The 11,763-nt window shown below is 59.2% G+C and overlaps 1 protein-coding gene across 1 annotated transcript; it reads right to left on the reverse strand.

Annotated features, from left to right (window-relative positions):
* Positions 1-526: 526 nt before the first annotated feature.
* On the reverse strand, positions 527-10,628 carry SERINC2 (serine incorporator 2). Its single transcript, XM_075773915.1, has 10 exons — positions 10,499-10,628; positions 4,323-4,484; positions 3,602-3,789; positions 3,420-3,499; positions 3,136-3,273; positions 2,842-3,011; positions 2,650-2,740; positions 2,386-2,521; positions 1,817-2,029; positions 527-1,280 (listed from the first exon to the last, which is right to left on the reverse strand). Exons 1-10 carry the CDS (start codon positions 10,535-10,537, stop codon positions 1,142-1,144), a joined length of 1,356 nt encoding a protein of 451 aa, XP_075630030.1. The 5' UTR covers positions 10,538-10,628; the 3' UTR covers positions 527-1,141.
* Positions 10,629-11,763: the final 1,135 nt, after the last annotated feature.

Genomic DNA, 11,763 nt, shown 5'->3' on the forward strand with positions numbered 1-11,763 from the left:
CTGCCAGAGTGTGCACCGACCTGGGGGCACCGCTCCCCCAAAGGGTGCACCCCTGCACGGGATACACGCCAGCACGTGAGGCACCCCATCCCCGCGTGCATCCCGGCACGGTGTGTACCCCACCGTGGTGCTCACCCCATCCCCGCGTGCCCCTGGGAACGGTGTGCACCCCCGTACCGTGTGCACCCCTGTACACTGTGCACCCCACCACGTTGTGCACCCACACACACATTGCGCATCCCACCACGCTGTGCATCCCACGCCGTGCGCCCCACTTTTCTTACCACCGCTGCCCACCCTGCAGGCAACATGCCCCTCTCCAACAGCAGCTCTCGGGCTGCCGCAGGCTGGCAACAGGGTCCAGGGCTCCAAGCCACCATGCCCCAAAGCGATGCCACCCCTGCCTGCACCCACGGGGCAGCCAGCTGTGCCCTCACCCCAGCGTTAGGTCTGTTCAGTACATCCCTCTTCTTCCACCTCCCGCACACCCAGCACACACGGCAGGGAAGACCCCGAAGGACAAATCTGCCAGGTTTATTCCAAACGAGACTTTATTAATGAGGAAAGGCGCTGGGGCCAGGCCAGCACAGCCTGCAGGAAACCCGACTTGTGCTCCAGCGAGGACCAGGGACCCGTCCTCCCGCGGGGACGGCTAGGCAGGAGCTGGGGGGATGCCTCCAGCCACAAATCCCCGAGATTTGTTTTCCTCCGGGTGGTTTGGGGAGGCAACATCAGCTGCGTCCTGGGTCCTGGTGCATGGCCGGTCCCCAGAGCCCCTCCAAAAGGCACCATGGTCCCAGGGCACCAAGCGAGAAAAAGCTGGTGAAAACCAAACTCTCCCAAGGCAAGGCGGTGGTCTCCTCTAGAAGAGGGTATGGAGGCACCGCCAAAGGCACTAGACAGACATGGAGATGATAAGAGCTTTAAAAGCATCCTCAGGTCTTTCTCAGCCCTTGCTGATTCTCCCCGCTTGGCACTTCATCCCTTTCAGATTAAAACAGAAGACCTGCAAGAAGGCTCAACCCAGCACAGCTGCTCCTGTGTGCAAAACCCGAGGCTAAGGCAGAGCTGGGGCTGTCCCCGGCCTCAAGGGACACGGCCGCGGTGGCTCCGACCCGGCAGTGGGATGCCCAGGGCCGCCTCAGCTGAAGTCCCGGTCCGGCAGCACCAGTGGAGCCACCAAGGTCCAGAGGTAGAGCAGGAGCCCGGCCCAGCTGGAGCAGATCTTCACCCACACGGCCGTCCAGGGGCTCGTCAGCACCTGCAAGCTCTCGTCCGGCCTGAAATAGCGAACAAGCGGGCGGCACCCATCACTGCGCTGCCCCGGGAGGGTGCCATCCCCCTGCGCGCCCCGAGCACGGCGGGCAGCAGCTGCGCTGGGAGGGACAGAGGCTGCGAGCACCGCGCCATGGGTGCCACGCAGAGTGTGGAGGAGAGAGCAGAGGAGCCCCGTGCCTGCAGCCACGCAGCTCCCCGCAGCCACGCAGCTCCCCGCAGCTCGCCCAGGGGATGCAACCCCACCGCTGCAGCCTACAGCATGCCAGGGGCTGGGTCCCTGCTCCCCCCACATCCCAAGGGATCCCGGGCTGCAGCCGAGGATGCTGCAGCAGGGAGCTGGCGAGCCCGGGCACAGCTGCACAGGCAACCCTACGCTACTTAAAAATAATTAACACCGATTAGAGTGCACGTTAAGTGGGCTTGCAGACGGATGCATCTCAGCAAAAAGCTGTGCCCAGCACAAGAGCAGGGAGGACGCCAGGAGCAGGGGGGCAGAGGAAGGGGCACAGGCCCCGGTCCCCGCGGGAGCTCTGCCCACCTGTACCAGTTGGTGAGGGTCATCATGATGTAGAGGGCAGCGAGGAGGAGGCAGAGGTGGAAGAAGGTGTAGTTGTAGGACACACCGTCCTGCTCGTTGTCGTAGGCACGGTGCAGCCCGCTCTCCACGGCCGCCGCCTCACCGCCTGCCCCGGCCGCGTTTTCCTCCGTCAGCATCAGCTTGTTGACCTGTGGGTGGTCCGAGGAGCGGACGCTGCGGGCAGAGGGACACAGGCTCAGGGCTGCCTGCCCGTGGCCTCCTCGGCTGCCCCCCAGCCCCAGCTCAGCCCCCCATGCCCACCCGCCTCGGGACACCCTGCGGGGCCGTCCCCGGGACACGCAGGGCAGGCACTTCGGGGATGCAGCTTGTGCGGAGCAGGACCCCGCAGGCAGGCTGCCTGTGTCCCTGGGGACTGGGCCGGCTCTGCAAGAGGCACGTCATGACAAAAACCCTGGCCCAAGCTGCAACCTCCCATCCAGAGTGGACTTTCCCTAAAAGCCACCCGATGCCTCTGCTCCGGGCAGGCAGAGGGACGGGGCGGTCCCCGGGGACACAAGCCAAGTCCTCACCTGATGAAGAGGGTGCAGAGGATGAAGATTATCAGCCCCACGATGCTCGGGGCATCCCACCAGGTTGTCAGCGGCTGGGGGGCCATCGCCGAACTGGTGCTGTTCCTCACCAGCAGCGTGGGGTTACAGGTCTGGACTGGGGGGGGGGGAGGGAGACACACAGGGGGTTCAGCCCCCAGAGACCCACGGGGCAAAGCCTCCACCCCAGTGTGTGGTCCTGCCCCACGCACCCCCCTCCCAAACCCGAGGCCGCATCCTGCTCACTTGGGACATTGGCCAGGGCGGACCAGGTGACGTAGATGGTGTAGAGGGTGATGATGGAGGCCTGCAGCAGCCCCGAGTGCGGCTGGGCGTCCTGCAAACGCAACGGCGGGGGCTCAGGGCTGGCCCCAGACCCGCTGGGTGACCCCGTGGTGACACAGCCACCGGCCCCCCGTGTGCCCCCCACCGCCTCACTTGGATCTTCGGCAGGATGGACACAGCAGAGACGATGAGGCAGAGGATGAGGTTGATGCTGATGAGGACCTTGCCCTCCGTGCAGCCCTGGGGCTTGGTGTAGTACACATAGAGCAGTACTATGGCCGCGATGGACGTGGCGTAGAAGATGAAGGTGATGATGCAAAGGGCTGGGGGAGGAAGCAAACAGGAAAGAGGCTGGAGCTGAGCTCCAAGTCCCTGCTGGCCCAGCGGCACCCAGCCCCAGGATGAGTCCCCCATCCTGAAAGCCTCTGCGGTGCCAGCCATACCGACCTGCGTACCAGCCCTTGGCGTTGCTCTCGTCCGCATTGCGCAGCCACAGCTGGCTCCAGGAGTGGGCGAAGTCAATGAGGAGGACAAGCTGGATGAGGATGAAGAGGAAGGAACCGACCACACCGAAGTAAAACCAGACTTGAGGGGAAGAGAAAAACCAGTTAAGAGCAGGGCAAATGGGAATTTGGCAATGGCAGGGGCACACGGCAGCAGGGATGCTGACTCCAGCCCCGGGTTTGATCCTGTGCTGGGGGTTAACCCAGAGAGCAGGGGCAGCTCCTCACCTGAGGTGAAGGTACCGTCAGGGATGTAGAAGGCCCCCACCGTGATCCCCACCAGCACCAGGAACTTGAAGAACCAGAAGCTGCGGGAGGAGAGAGGAGGCACGGTCTGCAAGCGGGAACCCAGCGGGGAAGGGGGGGTCTGCCCCCACACCAGCATCCCCCCGCCAGGGACGAACGCTCACCCGTTCTGCACGGCGGCTCGCGGGTCCTTGCTGCTGCGCACGCACACCATCATCACGGCGAAGAGGAAGAAGAAGGCGGCCATGGCGAAGCCCATGCGGTACACAGCTTTGTGACCCAGGAAGCTGCTGCAGTCGATGTGGGTCTGGACCCCCAGGACCGACCCGCTGCCTTCACAGAAGCCGGGGAGCTGCAACGACGACGGGAGGGTGAGCATCACCCCAGCATCCCGCACCCATCACAAGCCCTGGTGCCACCAAAGATGGGCCAGACTGCTCCAATGCTACCCGTAAGGCAAGTGGTTGGCCTGCCTGGGGACAGCGGTGGGGTGACACAGCTGGGATGAAACCAGCATTTCCCAAAAAGCCTGGCCCAGCCCCTGCGTTAGCTGAGCTGGCAGAGCTCAGCTCCCTGCACCTGAAGTCCCACCTCCACGACCTGCAAGTCACTTGGGAGCTGAACCCCCAAAAATGGGATGTAGGAAACTTTCCTGGGACACATCTGGGAAAGCCAGATAATGCATGAAATTATCCCACTGCATTTTCCCCTCCGTGGAAAACCGAGGTAAACAATACCCTCTCCCAGTGAGATGCTCAGGAAAAAAGGAACAGAAGCAACATCACGCCCCAAAAATTCACTTTCTGATTCAGCCCCATGTACCCACCACAAACTAAATCTCTTCCACGTGGCGACCGAGCCCAGTGACCTCTGAGCATTATTTACCTTGTGTAGCTCCTTCTCCACGCCGGGGATTATCATAATGATGGACACGAGGGTGCCGAGGAAGAGGAAGAAGGTGAAGAGGAGGCGGGAGACGGTGGAGTTCTTGGCCGAGGGGCAGCAGCCGCAGAGCAGGCATGGCGCGGAGCCGCAGAGACACGACACCTGCAACGAGAGCATCCCCGCGTCGGAGGGGTCGAAATTGGCCCCAAAACATGTGCCCAGGTCGAACTGTAAGATCTGCCCAGGAATCCACACTGCTGCACCGGGGGCTTTGCTTAGAGCTCCTGGCCAGCCAGCATCACAACCCACACCCCGCAGGACCTCACGGCCCTGTGAGACCCCCCCAAATCTCCCCAAAAAGCTGGCGAAAACCAAAAGAGCCACAGGAACGGGTCCATTGCAATAACCAACCAACTTGGAAAATGACACCAAGAGTCCCGGAGACACGCTCATCTTCTTTTTGTGCTCCCCAGCAATTGCATGAAAAAAAAAAGGCTTTGGTCAAAGCAAAGCACGGCCCTGCAGGAGCCTCCTCTCCGCACCAGATACATGAGTCTGCAGAATAATTTAAGGCTGCCTTTTCAGTCTAAGATGGGATGGGGAAAACATCGGTATCGGTGTCATGGGGAAACATGTTCTGCCATCCTTCCCCCTCCCCAAAGGCCATTTTACAGGTGGGGAAACTGAGGCACAGCATCCCTGGGAGTCCACAGTGGGTCCGGGCTTCCCAAATCCAGCATCGGGAGTGCTGCCGGGTGCACCCTCGCTCCAGGGGCTCCCATTGCTGTGCCAGAGCTGGTGCACAGTGGGGAACCGGGGAAACCCCAGCTTAACAAAACCCAGCCTTACTACCTAGCAAAACGCTGGCTGGGGTTTTGCCTGAGGATTGCGCAGCATAACACCTGCAGGGAGAAAAAGGAATTTTTTATTAAACTATATTCTTGGACTTCCCTGGGTCCTGCGAGCCATCGCTAGAGGAGCGTTGGGGAGATGCTGTTTGCATCCCACCGGTTGGGCTGGATTGGGCTGGGCTGAGTTTTGCAGGTCCAATTTACGCTGTTCTCACCAGCTTGTCCAACAATTTGGGTATTTACCCGCCGATTTAATAGCTACCAGGTTTGGGAGTGCCCCAGTCACTTGCCTGAGAGGAAGAAGACCTGCGGGGGTTCTGCACAACGGGTTTTAAAGCCCACGATGGGGCAGGAATGCAGGAGGCTGCAGCCAGCCCTGCCCGTGGAATCCCTGGTCCGGATGGGGCAGATTTTCAGCCTCTTACTCACCTGCACCAGCCCCGGGATCTCCCGGCTCGCTGCCACATCCCCAAACCCCTATTTTCCCAAAAGCAGGGGGAAGTTGGAGAATAAAAAGGGCATTTTTAGGCAAGAGAATGGAAGAAGCTTTTTGGGATGGCGTGTCACTGCTGGGTCACTAATCCACTATGGCACGTGAGCAGAAGGTCCCATGTTAAATATTTGGGGAAAAAAACCCAGGGGAATAAGGTGTCTCTTGGGTTAGCGTTGAAGATGCCGCACTCCTGGGAATTACCAAGGTTGGTCAGGGGAGTAAAACCAACATCTCACACCAAGGCAAAGCGGGCAGCGGTGCCCTCCCGGCCCCTGAACCAGGAGCCAGCGCTGACCCTGCCTAAACGAGCTAAAGATGGGCTAAAACACTGAATAAAACCTCAAAGGACCCAAAAACTAAATTAAAACTGAATTTCCAACTCCCCATGGTGTGAGTGGGAACAGCGGGGGTCTCGGGACACACAGCCCATGCAATGCAACTGCAAAACACACCCAAATTCCTCTAAAATAGGGAAACTTCAGGCTATTTCCTTTTTTTTAATGCCTCATGGAAGCCATCACAAGCCCACAGCCTCCCCCGGCCCACGCACCGGCCCAGGGAGCAGCGAGAAATCCCCACGCAGGTATTGCCTAGAGAGCAGGGGGAATTAAATATTTGGAGTTTGTTTAAAATAGTACCACTTCACTTTCCAAATATTTTTCTCTAGCTAAAATCTACTTCTTTCAAAATTTACAGTATTCGGCGTTTTTAACTCCTGCATCGAGCCAGCTAATTCCTAGGAAATCCTGTGACCATCTCTGGTCCTCAGCAACCTACTTCCCCTCTATTTACAAGCTAATTTCATTGATTTATTTTGCTTTTAATACTTCATTTCTTCCCTTTGAACAGCTCTTCCTCTCCTGCACTTGAGACACGCCAGCCGGCCAGATGCACTTGCAAGCAGGAGAAGGGTTCAGCTCTCTCCCATGCACATGTGTTGTGTGTTTATTATGGCTATGTACTTCCTAATTATGCCCAGTGATCAATATTAATTAAACATCACTCAGTATCAACTCAAATATACATTTCTCATTGCTAAAATTAGTGTAAAAAACGGACGTGGCAGAAAAGAAAACCAGATGTTGAGCTGCTGGGATCAGGGATGCTCGGGGATGCTCATGAGTGATCACTTCGATGCCCCCAAATCACTAGAGGTGGCTTGGGATTTTTTTTTTAAACATAAGCACATCATTCTCTGAAAAAAATGACCTCCTTCCTGATTTATTCCTCTTTACCCACATGTCAGCCCCACGTCCCAGCCCCACCAGAGGCTGTGTTGAGCTGAGGGTGCCCACGGGAGCCAGGGTGGGCGAGAGGAGCCCCCGCATCCCAAGGGACCCTCATCCCGCCTCTCCAGGAGCTGCTCAAGGGACATCACTTCACGTTTTCAACTTGAAAGCATGAAAAAATGGCTTTCAATTAGAGATTCCTTCCTTTCACGCTCATTAAATTGCACCACTTGCACAGGAATGCATTTAACATATGCCAGCGTTACCGTATTTCTCCTTCAAATTAAAAAAATAGATAACAACAACAAAAATCCCTTTTACTGCAGAATGACCTGACCTTGCAAAGGACGTTAGCACACCCTTAACTTTAAGCACATCGATACCTCCAGCTCCCCTCCTTTCAGTGCCAACTGGTCCCAAAATCACCCAAACTGGCCTGGAAAACCATGACTCTTGTTGTCATTTAGCAAGTTGTTGGATTTGGGGGTTCAGCTTCACGTCCAGGCATCACCGAAGACCTGCAGCAGGCACGGTGTCACCATCAGCAGGGTGTCACGTTTTCCCCGGGGTTGGTGTGGGTGGAGGGGGGTAAAGGGGTGTCCACAGGGCCGTGATGGAGCTGGGCTGAAGGGAAACCCTTGCTCCAACGTGCAGGCTCCAAACCTTGCAGCTGACCTCTGGGAAAGCTGCAGATGGATGAGGTAGTTTCTAGTATGAGATTTTTGGGAGCACGCAGCATCCCTGGAGCCTGCCAGAGGTTTATTTTCAAGGACGACCCTTACATGGCCAAGCTCCGTAGCCGTATTTCAGGTTTTACAGCCCCTTGCAACCACAGGAAGGCAACCACCGAGGTAACGGGGTAGGACAGCCCCGTCCCACTGACCTGCTTTGAGCCCTTTTTTCACAGCTCCTGCTGCCCTTCTTGGGTGTCTGCCCCCCCAAGCTCCTTCACAAAGGAAGCAGACCCCTTGTGCCACACGCTAACCCAACCTGCTGCCTGGGCACCTCTCGATCTCAGCTTTTTTCTTGAAAAAAAAACGGGTTAAGAGCAAGGAAAATCCTCCCACGTTAAGGAAGCGCTGGACACGTTCTGATACACCTCCCGTCAAAGACTTTCAAAGACGCCCGTAAGGATGAACATGGCCAACGGCCAAACAGCAGGATGGAAAAAGCCAACCGAGGGAAGCGGCTGCAGCATGAGAGTGGCGGATGAATGAGGAAGCATCGGTTTTCAGCTGCTACAGATGAAAGATAATTGTCTCTAGTTTCACTATCGACTTCCTCATTTAAATGCAGCTCACCTCCAGTGCAACTCACACAGAAGGGCTGCTGTGCCTGGGAGAGCATGGTCGTAGCCAGACAAGCACCGTCCACCCAGTCCAACACAAGGAAACGCAACAACATGAACCCAACCACACCAACCCAACACCAGCACCCCAACTACACCACCCCAACAACACTGGCCCAACTACACCAACATAAGTGCACCAGCTCAATTACACCAACCGAACTACACCAGCCCAACTACACCAATCCAACCACATCAGCTCACCTACATGAGCCCAACTACACCAGCCCAACACCAGCCCAGTAACATCAGCTCACCTACGTGAGCCCAACACCACCAACTCAACACCAGCCCAACTGCGCCAACCCACAAACACCAGCCCAGCTACACCGACCCAAAAACACCAACCCAACAACACACCTTCTGCAAGCTGCCCTCGCCCTAGAAAATCCAGAGATGCAGAGACCAAGTCAACCAAAATTGGTCTTTATCTCCTGTTAAATTAATGACCCGGCAGGTTAATCAGTACCAAACCCACAGGGTCAAGCACAGGCTTAGGAGGTGGGTGGTTCTCACGTCTGGCAGGTGGCTTTGCATTGGTACCACGAGTCTGCCAGTCCCCACGAGCTGCCCAAACCATGCCAGAGGGCTGCACGAGCCCCCAGGGTTTGCTTTGGCTTGGGCAGGCTTCTGCTGGCAGCACCAACCCTGTCCCCAGGGAAGGCAGCTCCAGACGACGGCGCTGGGCAGAGTCTGGCAAATCGCTGGAGGCAGAGAAAAGGAAATTTGCCTGGCGTGGTGCAAAGCTTCACTCAGGAACGGCTTGTAGAGTTTTAATAGGACAGTGCTGAAGAGATGGCCTGGCAATCCAATAGTGCTTTGACTCAAATGATGCAGGCTGACCAGAAGGAGTCAGTTCAGGTTGTCTTGTTAAAAATGAAAAAAAAAAAAACCAAAAACCACAAAACCAACCTTAGATTGGGGGTTTTGGTTGGGTTTGGGTTGCATTTTTTTTCTGTGTTCAGAATCGAGCTAAAACACCCCTTTAGTCAAACAGCTCCTCTGGAAGGAACAGGAGAACCAAACCTGTACAGCGACTCTACCCCATTAGCACAGCCTGGTCCAGTATAGTTTATTGGGGGAAAAAATCCAGAATTAGGCAAGAAACCTCCCTGACCTGCTCCAGAGTAACTCCCGGCTTTTCCGATACCTGCCCATAAGGAAAAGTATCAGATGTGTGTTACAGACGGACGCCTTGCAGGCCATCATCTGTCCGATCTTGCGTTTCAAAACCTCCCATTCGTTAAACCTCCAAAACTTTGAGGTCGGTTGTGAAACCGGCCCCGTTTCGAGGCCAGCAGCTCCCGGGTTGGTGGTTTCGGCTCCCGGGTTGGTTTCGTAGCCCTGCCTTGGCCCCGCGCCCGCAGGTGCGGCAATGCCAGGAAGGGAATGGCAGCGCTGGCCGCGGGCGGCTGCCTGCGTCACCGGGCACGGCACCCTGATGCACGCACGCTGCGTCACCGGGCACAGCACCCTGAATCACACACCCTGCGCCCACCCTGGGCCGTGGCACCCTGCGTACAGCCCTTCCACCCGCAGACCCGCACCCCCCCGTCCCCAGCCCCCCACTTTGGGGGTCCGCAGTGAGAACCAGGCAGGAACCCCGGCCCCTCAGCGTCGTATGGGTGCAGCAGGACTAGACCCCCCCAGAGTATCAGGGCAGGGGGGCAGGACCCCCCCACTCCCCCAGGTGTAGCAGGGCATCACCCTTCCGGCTCCCCACATCCCCCAAGCGATGCACCACCCCAGACACCCTCAAACTCCACGTTCCCCTCGACCGTGACGTTCACGAGCCCCAGAGCTCTCTGGGGTGAACCCTCTGGGTCTCCCCTGGACACCCGGGGTGCAGCGGGACGCCCTGCGCCGGGTGTCCCCTGCATCCCCCCAGGCACAGAGGGCTGCACCCTCGGAACCCCCCACGTCCCCTCCCACCCCCGCCCACCCCCCCCCCCCCCCCCCCCCCGCTGCAGCGAGCCCGGGTATCCCCTGCTCCCCCCCCCCTCCCCCCGGGTGTACCGGGGCACATCCCCGGGCTGCCCCCAGACCTCCCGGAGACTCTCCCGCCTATATCGGGACGCACCCCCCGGGTGCCCCCAGACCACTCCGGGCCCCCCCGGACCCTCCTCCGGACCCCAGCAGCAGCACCCTCCCCCCGGGCCGCGCCCGTCACTGCGGCGCTCGGAGCCGGTGCAGCCCCGGTGCCCCCCCCCGCTCCCCCCGCTCCCCCCCGGTGCCCCGGCCGGGCGGGCACTCACGCAGCTGAGCAGGGAGCAGACGCCGAGACAGGCCCCCATGGTGCGGCCGGGCCCCGCCGCCTCCCCGCTTCCCCCCTCCGCCGCCGCCGCGCTGGCTCCGCCCGGGCCGATCCCGGGGCGCGGAGCTGGGGCCGCGTCGCTGCCGCCGCACCTCCCCTGGGGCGGCCCCTGCGGCTGCGGGGCGGGCGGAGCAGCGGCGGGACGGGGCCGGCCAGACCGCGGGGGAGCCCCTCCACCACCACCACCCCACCCACCCCCCCGACCCCCTCGTACCGGGTCAGCGGCGGCCCCGGACCGCCCTTTGCCGTTCACCGCCGAGGGGACCCCACCGACGCCATGAGCCCGGTCCGGAGCGCGGCTCTGGGATGCCCCCGGGGTCGGGGATGCTGCCCAGGCCCCCACTGCCGGGGCTTTCCGTGCCCTGAGAGCAGGGTGGGCTCCTCTGAAGGCGGCCCGGAGCCCCCGGGGGTATTTGGAGCGTGTTCGCTGTGAACTGGGTCCCCTGGGAAGGGCCGGGTCCGGTCCCCGCTGGCGCCTGTCCCTGACGATGCTGCGTGGGCCGGGGGTCACCCGGCACCCAGCTCCAGGGGAGAAGCTGGTGAACCCTGTCATTTTTCATGGCTGAATGCTGCTTGTGCAGCCAGATGTGACCTTGCCGAGAGCTCCAAGGGGACACATGGGGTCAGTGACTGCGTTCGAGGCCCAGGAAGAGCTGGGCTGCTCCTGGCCGTCAGGTCCCACAAGTCCAGCACGCCCACCAGTGCCAACACACATACCAGCTACAGAACATGTACTGGCTCCAGCACACCCACAAGCTCCAGCACACCCATCAGCTCAGAACCACAGAATGGCTGAAGCTGGCAGGGTCCTCTGGAGATCACCTGATCCAACCCCTTGCTCAAGCAGGGCCACCTGGAGCCAGTTGCCCAGGGCAATGTCCAGGCGACATTTGACTATCTCCAAGGATGGAGGCTCCACAACGTCACAGTCAAAGTGCCTCCTGATGTTCAGAGGGACCCTCCCGTGTTTCAGCGTGTGCCCATGGCCATTGATCATGTCACTGGGAAGAGCCTGGATCTGTCCTCCTTGCACTCTTGTTTCAGGTATGTATCTCCACTGATGAGACCTCCCTGAGCCTTCCCTTCTCCGTGCTGAACAGTCCCAGCTTTCTCAGCCTTTCCTTACACATGAGATGCTCCAGTCCCTCAATCACCTTTGTGAACCTCCACTATCTCCTTGTCTCTCTGCTACTGTGGAGCCCAGCA

This window comes from Balearica regulorum, chromosome 22 (genome assembly GCF_011004875.1).
Source record: "Balearica regulorum gibbericeps isolate bBalReg1 chromosome 22, bBalReg1.pri, whole genome shotgun sequence".
Lineage (NCBI taxonomy): Eukaryota > Metazoa > Chordata > Aves > Gruiformes > Gruidae > Balearica > Balearica regulorum.

Bases quoted from the DNA above. Each gene is read 5' to 3' on its own strand.
- SERINC2 (XM_075773915.1), bottom strand. From the start codon at position 10,537: ATGGGGGCCTGTCTCGGCGTCTGCTCCCTGCTCAGCTGC. The intron at 3,500-3,601 runs GTGAGCGTTCGT...CTCCTCCCGCAG, and splicing joins CGAGCCGCCGTGCAGAACGG to CTTCTGGTTCTTCAAGTTCC. The intron at 3,012-3,135 runs GTCGGTATGGCT...TTCCTCCCCCAG, and splicing joins CGCCAAGGGCTGGTACGCAG to CCCTTTGCATCATCACCTTC.